General features: G+C 36.3%; 1 protein-coding gene across 1 annotated transcript in view; it reads right to left on the reverse strand.

Moving 5' to 3' along the window:
* Positions 1-882: 882 nt before the first annotated feature.
* LOC115435083 (ammonium transporter Rh type B) overlaps positions 883-19,138 on the reverse strand; it is a 39,079-nt gene continuing 20,823 nt past the window's right edge. Inside the window, exons 5-10 of the mRNA XM_030157273.1 lie at positions 18,806-18,972; positions 16,390-16,527; positions 14,673-14,806; positions 12,755-12,876; positions 9,806-9,879; positions 883-1,272 (exon numbers count right to left, since the gene is read on the reverse strand). Coding sequence (XP_030013133.1) covers positions 1,195-1,272; positions 9,806-9,879; positions 12,755-12,876; positions 14,673-14,806; positions 16,390-16,527; positions 18,806-18,972 — 713 coding nt within the window. The 3' untranslated portion in view covers positions 883-1,194. The remainder of the gene's footprint in view (positions 1,273-9,805; positions 9,880-12,754; positions 12,877-14,672; positions 14,807-16,389; positions 16,528-18,805; positions 18,973-19,138) is intronic.

Raw genomic sequence — 19,138 nt, forward strand, 5'->3', positions numbered from 1 at the left:
ATCCTGGTTTTTATCCCAGAGACTGTTTTTATCTTCTTGAGGTTTTTTATTATGTTTAATTACCTCCACCAGGAGGTACTGTGGTCACTTTGCTTTGTGTTTGTTTGTTTGTTTGTTTGTTTGCAACTTTATGGGAAAACTATTCCACCCATCTTTCCCAAATCTTCCCCACAGATAGGCCTAGGCCCTGGGACCAACCCATTAAATTTTGGTCCCAGTAGGCCAAAGTTCAAGGTCACAGCAAGGTCACAACATCTACAGTTTTCCTATCTGTCATCATTGAGCAATTTTCCAAAATTCATAAAAAAAATCAAAACGACTCCAATTAGCCTCCAATTGGATCCACCATCGCTTAGAACAACATCTTGTATCTTTTAATTGTCCACATCCACTGTGGAATGTGGACTCTGTGGACATTTACATTTAACACTGAAAATCCCATTTACGGCACATTTTTCATTAGAACTCAACAAATATTGATGTGAATTGAATCTAATTGGACAGACACATGACTGGGACCAAGCTTCATCTTTTTCTGCTGTATGGAACAACCTGGAAACTGTTGAATTTAAACAGAAACAGTCGATCCACACATGCACACTGTTCGGGGTGCTTGGCGGAGGTTTGCGTTCTCTGAACACTTGTTGCATCTTGTTTTTATTTATTTGCTCTTATTTATTTATTTCATTCTTTTTCTTATCCATGCTGCTGTTCTGATGAATGGTGACACACTGAGCACTTTTTGTCTTGTTTTGATGCTCGATCAAGTACCTGCCGAACAGGTTCAATGTATGTTTTGTTGTAATGCCAAAAGCAATCACTATGTCTGCCAAACAAATCTACCCACAGGTGTAAATAAAGTCCCCCTGAACCTTGAACCTGACGCTGTTTGGACACTGTCTGCATCTCTGACATGTCCCACACTGTCCAAACAAACATGGTCTTGGTCCCACAGTTTTCACCTGTTTCTGCTCACCCTTCTCCATACCCTTAAAAAAAAAAGATTGTTTTTACAAACAAACAAAAAAACAAAAACAAAAAAACATCAGAGAAAGTAACTTATATTTGGCAGCAGTTTATCAAACCAGTGCACTGAACATGAGGACACAGGTGGACATGTGTGAAGGAAGAGTCCAGTGTTTCCAGGGGCTTGACGTTGAAGCGTTGCTGCCAGCGGACGACGGTTTCATGGGTTTAACTGTTGAGTTTCTCAGACTCCTCGACCCTCACAGTGGTCATCTGGTCCTCATGAGCCGCCTCCTCTCCAGGCACCTACACAATAGTGGACATGAAGGAGATACACTGTAAAAAAAATCTGTAATTTAACAGAATTTTCACTGTTTATTTTACAGACTTTTCCTGTATTTTTAAGATACAGGAAAATATCAATGAAATCCCAAAAACAGACTGTGATTTTACATGTCAGATGGAAAATAACATGAAAAAACTGTAGCCGTGAATAACCAAAAAAATTTCAATTTTTTTTTTCACAGAAAAATACAGTTAAAATACATTTGCAAATGTATCATAATTTCACAAATATTTCTGTTTGTGAATGTATAACATGTATAAGCACTGATAAACTGTCCAAATACAGTTTTTATCAGTGGATTGGACAACTGAGTCTCACTGAAAATTATATATATATATATATATATATATATATATATATATATATATATATATATATATATATATATATATATAATTTTTTTAGGCAATTTGATTGTTTTAATACATGTAAATATTCTGTATTAAACATTAAAAAGTAAAAAAAAAAAAAAAAAAAAAAAAAAAAAAAAAAAAAAAAAAAAAAAAAAAAAAAAAAAAAAGCAGCAAAATCTCATGTAAATTTAGGGCAAAAAAACTGTATTTTCATTATGGAAAATTACCGAATATTTATGAGATGGTTATTTTCCGTATTATTTTACAGTATTTTTTTGGCTCCCCCTGCTGCTGGAATAATACCATTTTTTTATTATTATTATTTTTTTATTTATTTATTTTTTTACAGTGTAGGAACCACATCAAAAACATGAATATTTAAATACATGAGCTCTACATGATCCAGGTCCTGAGGAACATGTATGATCTGTGTTCAGTGGAGTTCAAACATGTTTGGGTGGTTCAGTGAACAGTCCAGTCACATGTTTCCTGTTTGTTTACCACGTAGACCACAGGGGTCAAACATGCGGCCCGGGGGACAAATCCGGCCCTTGGGATGAATTTGTGCAATGCAAATGCAAAAATTACTCTAAAGATATTAACAATCCTTTTAGTTCAGGTTCCACATTCAGACCAATTCAATCTCCAGTGGGTCAGAGCAGTAAAATACTATCATAAGAACATAGAAATAATGACAACTCCAAATTTAGTAAATGTAAATATTTTCTTTTATTTACACTAAAACAAAGCATAATTTCACCAAAAATGTGAATAACCTGAAGAAATATGAACAACCTGAAATGCCTTAAGAGTTTTGTTTTTTTTTTGTTTTTTTTTTTTAATTTTCACAATATTCTGCCTGATATTAAATGTTTTGTGTGTTTGTAGATCCACTGTGATCTGTGAGTTCTAATGTAAATGTGTAAATGATAAACTGAGGCAGAACATTGTTAAAATTACACTTGTTTTTCTAGTTTGTTCATGTTAATCACATTGTTTGAAAGGATAGTTTGTAGATGTAAACCCGTTCATAATGTAAATTTACTTTTTTTTGCTCTAAAACAGAAAAATCATGTGGTCACCAGGCGCCCCCTGCTGTTAGAACAGAGCTACTACAACAGCCCACACAGCTGAAGGACCATGAAGGAGCATGTGATGGTCCCAGTCCAGCATCTGAGGACCATGAGGGACCATGTGATGGTCCCAGTCCAGCATCTGAGGACTGAAGGTACATGTGATGGTCCCAGTCCACCATCTGAGGACTGAAGATTCTGCAGAAGTCACCTCCCCTTCAACACCTTTAACCTTTATTTAACCCTCATTTAACCTTTATTTAACTTTTATTTAACCCTTATTTTACCCCTAATTAACTCTTATTTAACCCTTATTAACCTTTATTCAACCCTTATTTTACCCTTACTTAACCTTTATTTAACGCTTATTTAAGCCTTATTTAACCTTTATTTTACCCTTATTTTACTTTTATTTAACCCTTATCTAACCTCTATTTAACCCTTATTTTACCCTTACTTAACCTTTATTTAACCCTTATTTAACTCTTATTTAACCTTTATTAACCCTTATTTAAACTTTATTTAACCCTTATTTACCCCCTATTTAACCTGTATTTAACCCTTCTTTAACCCTTCTTTAACTCTTATTTAACCCTTATGTAACCTTTATTTAACCCTTATTTTACCCCGTTTAACCTTTATTTAACCCTTATTTTACCCTTACTTAACCTTTATTTAACCCTTATTTAACCCTTATTTAACCTTTATTTAACCCTTATTTAACCCTTATGTAACCTTTATTCATCCCTTATTTTACCCTTATTTAACCTTTATTTAACGCTTATTTAACCTTTATTTAACCTGTATTTAACCTTTATTTAACGCTTATTTAACCTTTATTTAACCTGTATTTAACCTTTATTTAACCCTTATTTAACCCTTATTTAACCTTTATTTAACCCTTATTTAACCCTTATGTAACCTTTATTCATCCCTTATTTTACCCTTATTTAACCTTTATTTAACGCTTATTTAACCTTTATTTAACCCGTATTTAACCTTTATTTAACCCTTATTTAACCTTTATTTAACCTGTATTTAAGCCTTATTTAACTTTTATTTAACTTTTATTTAACCTTTATTTAACCCTTACTTAACCCTTACACATTTAAAACAATAAGACATTTAGTGGGAGTAAAAACAGTGTAAATGACATCATCATCTGGACTGAAATGTGATCATATTCATCAGTAAAGTGTAACCAAAGGTGCTAATGTTAGGAGTGTTCTGTGCGGTGAACTGTCGAATGGCCTGGAGTCCCGTGGGCGTTCACCTGGACCTGCTCGAGCGCAGACGTGCTTTTACCGTCTGAAAATGACAGAGCCTAGATCACCTGCATTCCCTCTGGTTTTTAGGTGTTTTCTCACATGGTCTGTGGACACATCAGACTTCTGTCTACGGGGATAGGCTTTTCTGACACAGAAAGAGTGTTGGCAACGTAAAACTACTGAGACAGGAGGACACATGGTAATGGTGGTGGGGGATGGAGAAAGTGAAGAGAAAATTTGGAGTTGACATTATTTCTATATTATTCTGTTATTATTTGACTGGTCTGGCCCACTGCAGATCTAATTTAGCTGAATGTGGAACTCAACTAACATGAGTTCGACACTCCTGGCATAGACTCTATATACCATACACTTCTGGTGTTTATCTGGGGTGATTTTTTGGTCCTTTGTCAAGTGTTTATCAAGAATGGAGACTAAACGGCAGCAGACCTGAAAGCATTAAACAGAAAATCAAACAAAAAAGGCCAATGACAAACTACCACATGTCATTAGGAGACTGGAAATATTTACCCAGAGTCCTTTAAAGTATTCATCTGTGATCCCAGTACGTTTATTATGGTTTATTTATGGATGACGGAGCCTGTTTATGCACAAAACTATACCAGTAAGTGTCAACATTCATAAATAAACCAAACACATTATTAATCACATAGAATCGACCTATTTCAATGAAGGAAAATGAAATGATGTCAACACAAAAGGTATGACATCATCCTGGGGGGAAGACCTTCTGACTTATATGGATGATGAGTCCAAAAGCTCCTGACGGTGGTTGGAAAAAGGACCACATCCTGCTAACGGACTTGTGTCCACTATGAAAGGCCTCTGAAAACAACAGTCTAACGCTGTGTTTCCACTGTGTGGTACCGGCTTAACTCGACTCGGCCTTTTTGCATTTCCATTACAAAAAAGGACCTGGAATCTGGTACCTGGTACTAGTTTTTTGGTATCACCTCCAGGACTGGGGACCAGATACTAAAAGGTGACGTGTAAACACTGCAGACCACTGATTGGTCAGAGTCGTCTCTGTGAGCCGCCCTTTTACAAAAACCAGATGTGGACGCTTACAGTAAACATAGCGGTGGGTGAATCTGTAAAACTACACCATGGTCAGAGGAGGTTCAGACATAAAACTTCAGCATGAGCTTGACGGGAAAACACGCAACGAGCGAGTTTATCAGCAACTCTGAGCAGATGACACAGAAGTAACGCACCGCATCGCTATGACGACCAGGTACTGTAAAGTGGGTAGTATCCTGTGATGAAGGGGGTGTCAAACTCATTTTAGTTCAGGGGCCACATCCTCCCAGTATGATCTGCAGTGGGCCGGACCAGTAAAAGAATAACATAATAATATATAAATAATGCCAACTCCAAACATTTCAATATGTTTTATAGCGGAAAAAAGTAAAATTACATTATGAAAATGTATACTTCTATAAACTGTCCTTTTAAAAATGTGAATAACATGAACAACCATGAACAAACTGACATTTATTAGAAAAATAAGTGCAATTTTAACTCTATTTTGCCTCTGCTTATCATTTTTAAATGTGCATTACAACTTACAGATCACAAAGGATCTGCAAATGTACTAAATATTTTAGTAAATGGCAGAAAATTTGTAAAATTGCACTTACTTCTTTTAGGACATTTCTAGTTTTTCATATTTTTTGTGAAAGGCTAGTTTGTAAATTTACACCTTTTAATGTAATTTCACTTTTTTACACTAAAACAAAGGGAAAAAATGTAATTGTGATTATTTGTAGGTTTTTATGATAGTATTTTACTGCTCTGACCCACAGCAGACTAAAGTCCACTGTAACAAGTTTCTGTAGTTTTCACAGCATCATTACTGTATAATGAGCAAATGCCTACTGTAGAACCTGTACACAGAATGTTGCTGTAGATCTGCAAAGCATCATGGGCAAAATTAATTGGCGGGTGAATTTTACAGTAAAATATATTTTACTGTAAATCAAAATACAGTAATTTTAAGCAGGATTTTTTTTTCGCTGCCCTCTTTGGGTCATACTATGTGTTCAACATTGACTATCCAGAGGAGGCAGCCACATGACTGGAGTTTATCCAGAGGTGAGCACGGATTTGTTCTGAATATTCTGCACTAGGGATGGGAGCAAGTATTTGTGATGTGACCACCTACTCCACAAGTCAAATACTACTCAAAATGTATCCAGTTTTCACAGATTTTCACCGTTCAAACTTTAAAATGTTTAGCTTCTTCAGGACATTGGTGCTTGTATTTATATTTTTAATTTTTTTTTTTTTTTTTTAAATATTCAGCTTTTTATGCCAAAAATTTTTCATGGTTTATGGAGAAATCAGCACTTCTTCTAGTACTGGATGGCAGCGCCTGCGGCCAATCAAACTTGAAGCACTTTTTGCACTTACTAAGGGTTTTTCCCTCCAGTCTAAATTCTTGCTTATGTTGTACGTCGCTTTGGACAAAAGCGTCTGCTAAATGAAATTGTAAAATTGTAGAAATCTTCAACAAGCCACACTTTCAACGTTTTCAGCTGTATTTTCAACCTTTCTTTTCAGCTCAAAGTGAATTTTGACCACCTAAAACAAAGCCCACCTAAATAAATCAATATTGTTTGAAGAGTGCGTTAAATAAAGGATATTCCCATTTTTGACATGGCCATCAGACAGCCCATTCCTTTGCTAGAACATTTTCTCAACTGTATTACTTCAAAAAATCCAAACTATCACCTCAAACAGCAGTTGTTTTTTTTTTTACTCACCATGCAAAAGATAGAAAAGCAAGAACAGCTTTTATTGGTTCCATGAGAAATGGAAGTCTAAAATTTATGCACATATCACATATCTACAGTACATGTCCTTTTTCGCTTCATCATTTTAAAACAAAAAGTTGAGTGCTTGTTTTAGTTTTGGAGTATTCAATAAAATACCCCAAATTCCCATTTCACAGTAGTCCACTATTTGCTGTGATACAAAATACATCATCATATTACAGTACTGTGATTGGTACTGTAATGACAATTACAGTATTTTACAGGTACTGTAATTTGATATCCAGCAAGTATGCTGTAGAATGTAATACAGCAACTTACTTGCTAATTACTGCCAGCACGTTACTGTACATTTCACAGTATCCTAGTTACAGTGTAGGGCTTTAGTAAAAGGACTGACTGTTAATATCTTCAGTATAATTTTTGCATTTCTCAGATTCATCCTATGGGCCAGATTGGACCATTTGGTGGGCTGGTTTTGGCCCCCGGGCCGTATGTTTGACACCTGTGCTGTAATGGAAGCGGTCTCCAGGAATAGGACCTGGTACCAGAGTCCAGCCGAGCCGAGTCGAGCCGGTTCCATGTAGTTTAAACACAGCGTAAGCTAACTGAACTAATGTGCTCACACTTCGTACTAAAGACAAACTTTATTTCGGTGTTACAAGTTTAACACCAGAAACCAGAGAGGGGAGGAGTCGATAAGTGAGTGCACCACTATTTTGAAGAACCTTGCAGCAACATGTAAATTTTGGACATTTTTAGACAATGTTGTCAGAGACAGACGTGTGCGTAGACGAAGTGCAGAGCTCTGTGACCACATGGTGACCGTCGCTCACACCACAGACTGGACATTGGCTGGAACTTATGACGTGGGCCAGTATATGAAGTGACCAAACAGAACACTGGTCACACAAGTCGTTCAAAGCTCAATCTGTTTCAACGACGGCCTCGCAGAAAAAGGATGAGAATGGAAAGACATGTGACAAATACAGCGGCCAGGGGGTGGCTAAAGTGAAACAGCACATTTAGGTGAATGCCCCATGGGAGTGGGCTCCTGCTTATGACCCTGCACCTACTCATGGAGGTGCAACAGACAAAATACCAAACAGACAAACACCCCTGTAGAATTTATAGAGCTGTGACTGACCTGGTGGTTCACACTGTAAAAAAAAACAAAAACAAAACAAAACGAAAAAAAACGAAAAAACGGTAATATTCTGTCAGCAGCTGTGTCGAAATAATACTGTAAAATAATGGAAAATAACCATCTCATAAAAATATGGTAATTTTCCATAAATAAAATACAGTTTTTTGCCCTAACTTTACATGAGATTTTGCATATTTTTTGACTTTTTAATGTTTAATAAAGAATATTTTCATGTATTAAAACAATCAAATTCCCTATAAATATAAATAAATAATTTTCAGTGAGACTCAGTTGTCCAATCCACTGATAAAAACTGTATTTGGACAGTTTATCAGTGCTTATACATGTTATACATTCACAAAAATACATTTATTCAACATTTTTGTTGTGAAACCTCCTGTAATTACACAAGATATTTGTCAATTAACAAACAAATCTGGTTAAACTGACAGAACAAATACTTCTTTTACGGTTAATTGTCAGTAATTTTATCTTGTTTGTTTTTTTTTTTTTACAGACTTTACAAACTTTAAATTAACAGTTTAATCTCATAAATAGAAAATAAATATTTGTGAAATTACAATACATTTGCAAATGCATTTTAACTGTATTTTTCTGTGAAAAAAGAAAACATTTCTTTTAAAAAATGGAAATTTTATGGTTATTCACAGTTACAGTTTTTTCGTGTTATTTTACATTTGACGTGTAAAATCACAGTCTGTTTTTGTCATTTCATTGATATTTTCCTATATCTTAAAAATACAGGAAAAATCTGTAAAATAAACAGTGAAAATTCTGTTAAATTACAGATTTTTTTACAGTGCAGATTGTTGTGTAGTGTGTTGGTTATTATTATTGTTATAAGTATTTTTATTTATTTATTTATTTTTTATTTGGATATGGAATGGTCGAGGGTTAGGGTTAGTTTGGTATTTAGTGTTTTCTGTTTCCCAATAATTACACTGTTTCTACTGATCTATTGCATTTGTGAGGCAACACTGAATGCATGTACATGTACGTTCATGTAAGGCTTTTAAATATACAGGATAAAATGAGCAGGATATAAATCAGGGGTCTCAAACATACATCCCGGGGGCCAAATGTGTCCCTCCAAAGGTTCCAGTCCGGCCCCTGGGATGAATTTACAAAGTGTAAAAATTCCACAGTCCAGGCTGTGGAACTCATTTTAGTTCAGGTTCCACATCCAGACCAATCTGATCTACAGCCAAATAAGAACAGCAGAAGAACCCACAAAAAAGAATGACTGCAGATTTTCTTCTCGGTTTGATGTGAAAAAAAAAAAAAATTACTTTATGTCTATAAATAATGACAACTTCAAATTTATGTCTTTGTTTAAGTGCAAAAAATAATATTAAATTATGAAAATTATTACATTTACAAACTATCCTGTAACAATAAAATGTGAATAACCTGAACAACCTAAAGAAAACTGAGCACAATTTGAACTCTTTTCTTCCTGTTCCTCAGTGTTTAGTGTCTTTGTACATGGACAAATGAGAAGTGGAGGCAGAATAGTTAAAATTGCACTGATTTTTCTTAAGAAATTTCATTTTTTTCAGGTTATTCACATCTTTTTTGTTTGGATAGTTTATAAAAGTAAGTATTTTCATAATTTAATGGTGTTTTTTTTTTTTTTTGCAGTAAAACAAAGACAAACATTTGCAGTTGTCATTATTTATAGGTTATTCTGTTCTTATTTTACCCAGTTGAGATCAAATCGTGCTCAGTGTGTCCCCTGAAAGAAAACGAGTTTGAGAGCCCTGATATAAAGTCTTTATTGATTTGGTTTATGTTGGTGTGTGGGTGTCTATCGGACACACGAACACCAGAACTCACCTCCCAGTAGATGCTGTCCTCGTAGCATAAGGTGTCTGGAGGAGCACCGTAGATGGGCAACTTCAGAATAAAACCTGTACAGTGGAAATACCAAAGGAGTATAATTAGTGTACTTCAGGAGGAGTGGGTGTCGTATTTAGGATTATATTTACATAATGTAAACATCAGCATTACTTTCCATGAATATACAAATGAGAATCTAAGGTTTTAGAATGAGCATCAATGGTGTCAATAATAGGAAGGAGCAAAGAAGCCTCCAGCCAAAATAAAACCTGTCTGCACGTTTAGAATTTAGATCAATACTATTGTCAGAATCTACGCATACATGGGCTGTGATGTGGCATTATCTGCCTTGTTTTTAAAGGAAATAGCCAAAAATTTCAGTTTTCAAATAATTCTGTGGGAATTTAGTGGAATGACATCAACAGCATCCGATTGGTTTGACTGGAAAAATACGGAAAATTCTCAATAAAACACCTAATGTTGTTTGGCCTAATCCAGAGCCATAGAGAGAAAGAGTTGTGACTAGGGATGGGAATCGAGAACCGGTTCTTTTTGAGAACTGGATCCCAGTAGTTCGATTCCTTGGAATCGTTTGCCTGCCTGCTTATTGATTCTGCCTTCGCTGCGCATGCGCAATGACGTCACACGCATGTTGCATTGTTTTGGTCAGAACGTAGCCAACATGGCATTGAGGCAGAAACGGTCTAAACAGACCACACCAGGTCCAAACAGACCACACCAGGTCCAAACAGACCACACCAGGTCCAAACAGACCTCACCAGGTCCAAACAGACCACACAAAGTCTAAACAGACCACACCAGGTCCAAACAGACCTCACCAGGTCTAAACAGACACCAGGTCCAAACAGACCTCACCAGGTCCAAACAGACCACACCAGGTCCAAACAGACCACACCAGGTCCAAACAGACCTCACCAGGTCCAAACAGACCACACCAGGTCCAAACAGACCACACCAGGTCCAAACAGACCTCACCAGGTCTAAACAGACCACACCAGGTCCAAACAGACCTCACCAGGTCTAAACAGACCACACCAGGTCTAATCAGACCACACCAGGTCTAAACAGACACCAGGTCCAAAACAGACCACACCAGGTCTAAACAGACACCAGGTCCAAACAGACCACACCAGGTCTAAACAGACACCAGGTCCAAACAGACCACACCAGGTCTAAACAGACACCAGGTCCAAACAGACCACACCAGGTCCAAACAGACCTCACCAGGTCCAAACAGACCACACCAGGTCCAAACAGACCACACCAGGTCCAAACAGACCTCACCAGGTCTAAACAGACCACACCAGGTCCAAACAGACCTCACCAGGTCTAAACAGACCACACAGGTCTAATCAGACCACACCAGGTCTAAACAGACACCAGGTCCAAAACAGACCACACCAGGTCTAAACAGACACCAGGTCCAAACAGACCACACCAGGTCTAAACAGACACCAGGTCCAAACAGACCACACCAGGTCCAAACAGACACCAGGTCCACTGGAACACTGTCAAAACTTCCATTTCTTCAAAAGGGTGGAATCCCTCCACTCTGCTCAAACATTTGTCCACAGCATGTGATTAATTTGATTCGCTACTTAGCGGCGCTTGTGAATCTACCAGCAGAGTGAACACCAGGCCGTCATCCGTATTATTAATTTGGGAGAACTGACCTTGTGTAGTTAAACATTTGTCCTTATTTTTGGTTAAAAATGGAGTCAAAGTAAATACAAATTGGATATTCTATTGTGACAGACTTTGTGTTTCCAACTCTCATTTGTTTCTAACCACATACATTCAGTTTGTTCAAAATGACAAACTATTGTTACCATAACGAGCCTCATCTAGAAATAATTGGGATTGATATTTGTCTGACTTTCTGTTATTGTGAGTAGGTAAACAGGCTATGGAAGACATACAAACACAACAGCATTCAATGTTTACAGTCCAAGGTTCTAATAGTTTTGGATTTTTCATTATAGTTTAGTTTTATTTAGTTTTGACTTTTTTTTTTCTCTAATTCAGGTAGTTTGAATTAGTTTTTACAGCAGGTTTACTAGTTTATATTAGTTTTCATTTTTTTCTAAATGCTTAGTTTTAGTTTAGTTTTAGTTCAGTCGTCTCTTTTCTCTTCTTCTCTGTCGTCGTATTCAAATCAATCCCAGACAGGACTCTGCTGCTTTCTCCCAACTTTAGTCTCCATGTTTCCAGGTAGAGTGGGGACCAGAAGACGACTGGAAACCACAAGTGAACACAAGTGACGGACCAAAAAGTGATAAAAGATAAAATTGCTAGAGTGAAATAAATCCCTTTCGTATCAATCCGACATTGACAAAGACGAAAACGAAGGGAATTTTATCCATGATTTTTATCCATTTTAGTTAGTTTTGTAAACACACAATACAATTTCAGTTATTGTTTTTTTCTTTTAATTATAGTTTTTATTTATTTCAGTTAATGAAAATGTGTTTCCAATTCTAGTTTTCATTATTTCATTACTTTTCGTTAACGATAATAACCTTGTCACAGTCATCAGGACAAAACAAACAAATGTACTGATAAAATGCTTGTTTTTTTAAGTGTAAATGTATTTTCCACTAATAGACTTTCGTGTGACCCAGCTTTTGTGATTGGCTGCTGTACACAGTCTATGTTCTAGTAGAACAGAGGGTATGTGTGTCTGCTCTAACACATTCTGTCTGTTTGAACCTGGACAGAACTGGCATCATCTTTAAACAAACCTTTAAATGAACATTTAATTATGGCCGATTTGAACACAAATGTCCATGGACACTTATGGACCTGAAGCTCCAAAACATGCTTTCTGTATTTTCCAGAATATTTATTTATAGATATTCCGCTGTTCTCCCAGACAGTGTGTGCAGTGGACAGTCCAAGGGAAACTGGACCAGATGTGGGACGTACCAACGATGAGTCCACCCAGCAGAGCGATGCCCAGGGTGACCGCCAGGGAGATGGCCTGACGAACCCCCTGGTCTGTTGGACTGACGTCTCCACTGGCCACGTCAGGAAACACGTCAGCCATTCTGAAACATGACACATCATTATGATTATGATTATGATTATTATTGTTGTTATTACTAGCGGCATCGTACCCGTGGTGCCATTGTACGATAGCATGATAAAGAGAACTTGTCTGCCACCACTGTCCATTTGTAAACTACCATTTAATCCTGCATTGTGCAGGTGACAATATGAGCCAACATGTGAGGCATGAAGGGAAGAGCATGTATGTGTTTGGCCTTTCACACATGATTACATTCATACAGCAGTAGTGAACTGCAGCCTTCACATTGTAGCATCGTGTGCTAGCAGTAGAAATTTCATGAACGGCAGCAGAACCACTTCTGAAATGGAGTATGGCAGCAGGGATAAAGAATTCAAAGTAGAGAGAGGCTAAAATCTCCCAGCATACATCACAACATTTGAATATGGACATAAAACTGTGCCTAGTAGATAGTCAGGTAATGTTTCTATTCATTTGGTGAGTTTGGCGGCGACCGGGCCTGTGAAGGCTGAGGAAAACCTGTACAAACACCCTCCTGTGGTGGAACATCAGGACGCAGAACATGTATTATATAGTAGGATTATTATTATTACTATTATTATTATTATTCATTCATTCATTCATTATCTGAATGATAAAGTGGGTTCAGATAATGAAATTATTATTGTTATTATTATTATTACTATTTTTATTATTATTATTATTATTATTATTATTATTATTATTATTATATGGAAAACAACCAAAGAAAAACATAGGTTAGGTTTCTTTTCCATTGATCCTCAAATTGCGTGAATATATATATATATGTGTGTGTGTGTGTGTGTGTGTGTGTGTATATCCTTGTAAGACCCAGCTATGGGTTTTCTGTCCATTTGTGGGCAAGACTTTCACAACTTTATACAAAAAAAAGAAAAGAAAACGGTCCACCACAAAGGACATTCCATAAAATTTAAAAAACCGCATCTGAAATAACTGTTGCATCATGATGTTTCCAATATAGGCACTTATTTAAAAAAAACAAAAAAAGCTGGTTCTTTGCTGACATTTCCTGGGTCTCAGGAGGATATATATATAAATTTACCTAATGGAAAAACAACCATTTTGCCAAAACTCATTTTTCGCTGAAAAGTTTTTGTGCCTCCAAGAGGTGGTTTTTGGGGCATAGCCAAATTGGTATATCACGCAAAACTGCAATGGAAAGACCTTTTTGCACAACTAAAGTCACATGAACAAAAAAAAATAGATGCTGATGGATGTTAGAACAAGAGAAGAAGAAGAGTTGAACCCAAACGTGTGTATGTGTGGACACAGCAGGAAACCACATCAGTTTAGAATTTAGTAGAAGACAGAGGAGGAACCAGCATTCTAGATTCAAAACAACTGAGACCTAGAGGGCGCTATGAGACACATATGAATATATCTGGAAAACAACGGGATATTTATGTTTGTCACCATGTTTATGGAATGACTTCTTGTGATAATAAATAAACAAATCATCACATTTGTGATTTAATGGAAAAACTGACATGATGCACTTCTGTTTTTTCCACATGTAGTAAACATCGGTAAAGCTTTGTGCAGATGTCCAATGGAAAAGTGACTGCAGTTAGTGACAGCAGGACTCTACCCATCACCATATGAATGCACTTAAAAGACCAAATGTGAGTGTGATGTTCCAGATACTTCTGCTGTCGCTGTGTGTTTTCATTAGTTAAAGCAGATAAACATGTTATCACTCTGGAAACTGGAAGACTCCACTTTGAAGGTAGGAGTCTTGTTTACCCTTCCATAGATCTGACCACAGACTCTTACCCGTCACCATAAATGTCCTTGGTTGCCACGGCAGCAGTGATCGCTCCCACGATGGCCCCCAGGATGCCGGGCATGCCGTGCAGGTTGTGAACTCCACAGGTGTCCTGGATCTTCAGTTTTTCCTCGAGGATGGGCTTAAAAGATGCAAAAGGGGGATGTGGTTATGAAGAACTGACATGATCCTACATGGGTTTAAGGAGGGGGGGGGGGGGGCTGCCCTAATGTGGGACATTTATTGGATTTCAGACTTCTGTAGAATATTACAATCCTAAACAATAATAATAATAATAATAATAATAATATAAAGCTTAAGTGTCTCACATGGGGATAATTCACCCTTACACTAACAGACGTATCCACTGTGGCGTAGTGACACACAGAATATCTTTAATGAAGTCTAATACTACATAAATCTTTCCCATCTGAACCACAGGGTAAATGGACTGCACTTCTGTAGCACTCTTCTACACCTTCATGGAGCCCAAAGCGCTTTACAGAGCCTCACATTCACCCATTCACCAGTGGGCGGCTGCTGCATTTGGGAGGCACTGGCAGGTCCTAAGTTCAGGGTTCAGTGTGGAGGGTTTAGGGTTCAGGACACTTCCACATGTGAACAGTCAGAGCCGGGATTCAAACCGCAGACCCTTCGGTCATTGGACGACCTGCTCTACCAGCTGAGCCACAGCCGCCGAACACAGCAGTCTGTTCAAATTCTTATGATAAAATGTCATATGTGTGAAATTACAAGTCATTAAAATGTGACTTGTACTGTAAAATAAAACCTGTAAAAAACAGTATTATTCTGGCAGCAGGGGCGCCGAAAAAATACTGTTAAATAACGGAAAATAACCATCTCATAAAAATATGGCAATTTTCCATAATTAAAATAAAGTTTTTTGCACTAATTTTACATGAGATTTTTCTTTTTTTTTTTTTTTTTTTTTAACTTTTTAATGTTTAATAAAAAAATATTTACATGTATTAAAACAATGAAATTACCTATAAATATATACATAAATAATTTTCAATGAGACGAAATTGTCCAATCCACTGATAAAAACTGTATTTGGACAGTTTATCAGTGCTTATACATGTTATACATTCACAAAAATACATTTATTCAACATTTTGGTTGTGAAACCTCCTGTAATTACACAAGATATTTGTCAATTAACAAACAAGTCTGGTTCAACTGACAGAACAAGTACTTCCTTTATGGTTAATTGTCAGCGATTTTATCTTGTTTTATTTATTTATTTATTTATTTTACAGCATTAAACTTTAAATGAACAGTTTAACTCATAAATAGAAAATAAATATTTGTGAAATTATGATACATTTGCAAATGTATTTTAATTGTATTTTTCTGTGAAAAAAGAAAACAATTCTTTTAAAAAATGGAAATTTTATGGTTATTCACAGTTACGGTTTTTTGTGTTATTTTACATTTGACATGTAAAATCACAGTCTGTTTTTGTCATTTCGTTGATATTTTCCTGTATCTTAAAAATCCAGGAAAAATCTGTAAAATAAAGAGTGAAAATTCTGGTAAATTACAGATTTTTTTTTTTTTTACAGTGTGTCGAATGATGACTCTATCCTTGGAATATGATGCTATTCTTGAATCAGTGTCTGTAATACTCTGACTTACTCTGCCATGCAAATAGTGTCACAACATCATTTAAAACCAGAACCTGAAAGGCTTTAACACACTCACTGAAAGGTACTTGAAGCCCAGGACAGAGATGATACCAGCCAAGAACCCAACGATCATGGAGCCAAAGGGTGTGAGCATCATTTCACCTGCCGTTCCTGCAGCCACTCCTCCGGCCAGGGCGGCATTCTGGATGTGAACCTGAACGAGAACCCACAGCTCAACACCAAACTAACGCTTAGTACCAAGGCTTCTAATGTTGGAACACAATACATAACCCCTGTAGCCCTATCAGCCCCCCCGCAGGCCTAAAAAATTATATTAACATTCATCTTCTATAAAAATAGAATAAATCAGGACAATGAATGTTTTTTTCAACTTTTGCTCAAAGTTTAGACCCTAATGTTAATAAAAGTACATCAAAAGTGTATGTTAGGGCAAACTTTAATGTTCAAACATGATTTGTAATCTTTGTGGGGTGAAATATACGCTATTAAAAATCTCTGACACAATTAATTTATGCATATCATCTTAATCCAGCCGAAAAAAAAACAGGCGAGGATAAAAAATTCTAATTTCTCTTTTAGTTTGTTCCAGTTTACTCAGGCAGAGTAATAGATACAATATTTTAGACAATGGGAATAGATTGTGTGAGGTCTGTAAATGTCCACAGACACCAAGAACATCCATATGAACCTTATTGTTGTGAAGGAATTCTTCATTTACTTTGGGTTTGTCTGTTTAGGCGTTTTTCCCCTGAAAACATGGTCAGGGTTTAACAGGTTAAATTTGGAATTGAATAAAATGTTCGTCGAAGTGTTGTTCAGTAGTTTTAAGTCTACTTTTAAAAATGGTATGAGACTTAAGTGACAAAACACCTTTTCTGATCACTGACCTGTGTGACCCTACCCCTACCCCCACCCCTAACCCCACCCCTAACCCTACCCGTATGATAAGAAGGTGACGTCTGCACCTTTTGTTCTTGGATTCAGTCTTAATTCCATCGAGTATTTACAGTTGTTTAGACATTATATTAGAACACCTCCTCCTATGTGGTGACTCAACATCCTTTTCCTCCACTACCTTTTTTTTTTTTTTACTTTGTTTTTATTGTTTATTTTATGTACATTCCAAAACAACACAAACACAGGGGACATCTGGGATACATTAACTACAATAAACCTTGTGACTAACAATTATTTTCAGTAATGTGACGTTGAAATGAAAATGGTCCATGTCTTCCATTTATCCTGACTCTGTTCTTCTTCAGTTTCAGTCTATGGGTCAGAATCTTCACCTCAAATATTCCAATCACAGTTTATATCCAGTCGTTAGCTGTAGGTGGTTCTAATCTGCACCATTCTTTGGTAATAGCCTTTTTACAGCCCGCAAATAGTATTTTAAACACATATCTATCATTTTTTCTTACATTATTACCAATAATACATGTAAAATACATCGCCAAACATGTTTTTTTTCCAGGTTTCTGCTTGGTAAAAGGAAGTTTTTCCTCACCACCGTCACCACTCACAAGTGTTTGCTCCTGGAGGATTCTGTTGGTTTCTGTAAAGTGGCTTAGAGTCTGGTTTCAACCAACTTCATATGTAAAGTGTCATGAGTAGGGATGTAACGATTACCAGTATAACAATAAACCACGGTAAAGTTGCCGACTGTTAGTATTACCGTTTAAATTTTAATTGTCATGATAACCGTGTCTGATGCACTTTTAGGGGAAAAAACCCTAAGGAAAGATCTGTTTTTATGTCAAATATTTGGGTATAGTTTTAATTTATTACAATTTAAATTTTCTATGCCTAATATTTGGAACCAATATTCACTTTTAAAGTCTTTGAAAAGGTTCGTTAAGCATCTTTGTGTTATTTATGCAATAAGTTATATACATTTTTCAAAACAGATTTTATATGTTTTTGTGTTTTCTGGCCTTTTATGTTGATACAGTAGGTTAAAGTAAAAAAATAATAGACAGATGATATAGATGAAGTTGTGCTGAAAAAACAGATCCCAAACATGGGTATAGTAAACATTTGTTTATATAGAATATAAAGGCAAAATTAAAAGGACTGAAAAATGGACAAAATAGGCTCAGACCACTAAGGGTTAATATTTGAATGTTTCTGACACAGAAGGGACATTGTGCCAATTATTTTATTTGTCTTTTTTCTTTTTTTTAATACAACTTGGTTAAATTATTTCAGTGTGTGTATCAGTACTTTTTGAACATTTTGAGCACAATTTCAACAATAATAATGATAACTGTGATAATTTTGGTCACAATAACAGTGATATGAAAGTTTCATATCGTTACATCCCTAGTCATGAGATAATTTTTGTTATGATTTGGTGTTAAATAAATAAAATTTGACTGATGGATTGATTGATGTTTCAGGAACTGCACAACCCAGTATTTTCCTCCACTATCTTTAATCAGTCCTTGTAAATCAGGTCACTATTGCGTTACCATGTCCAGTTTGCCGTCATGCGCTGTGAGGGCGGAGAAGGCGTAGGTGGACAGCGTGCAGGCTGCCAGGGAGTAGTAGGTGTTCAGGGCCGTCCGGTGCTGGTCGTCTCCGTGAGCGGTGATGGCGGAGTTGAAGCTGGGCCAGAACATCCACAGGTAAATGGTACCTGAGCAACGCCAAAAACATTCACACACCAGTCATTTGGGTTATTACGTCAAATTAATAGAGCTAAATACAAGACTTTTTCTTTTTTTTTTTTCCTCTTAACAGTTTCTAAACTCTATGTATTAAATGGATAAAGTCTCAGTTTTGGTTTAGTTTCTTTTTTTATG

The sequence above is a fragment of the Sphaeramia orbicularis genome, chromosome 16 (assembly GCF_902148855.1).
Source record: "Sphaeramia orbicularis chromosome 16, fSphaOr1.1, whole genome shotgun sequence".
Taxonomy (NCBI): Eukaryota; Metazoa; Chordata; class Actinopteri; order Kurtiformes; family Apogonidae; genus Sphaeramia; species Sphaeramia orbicularis.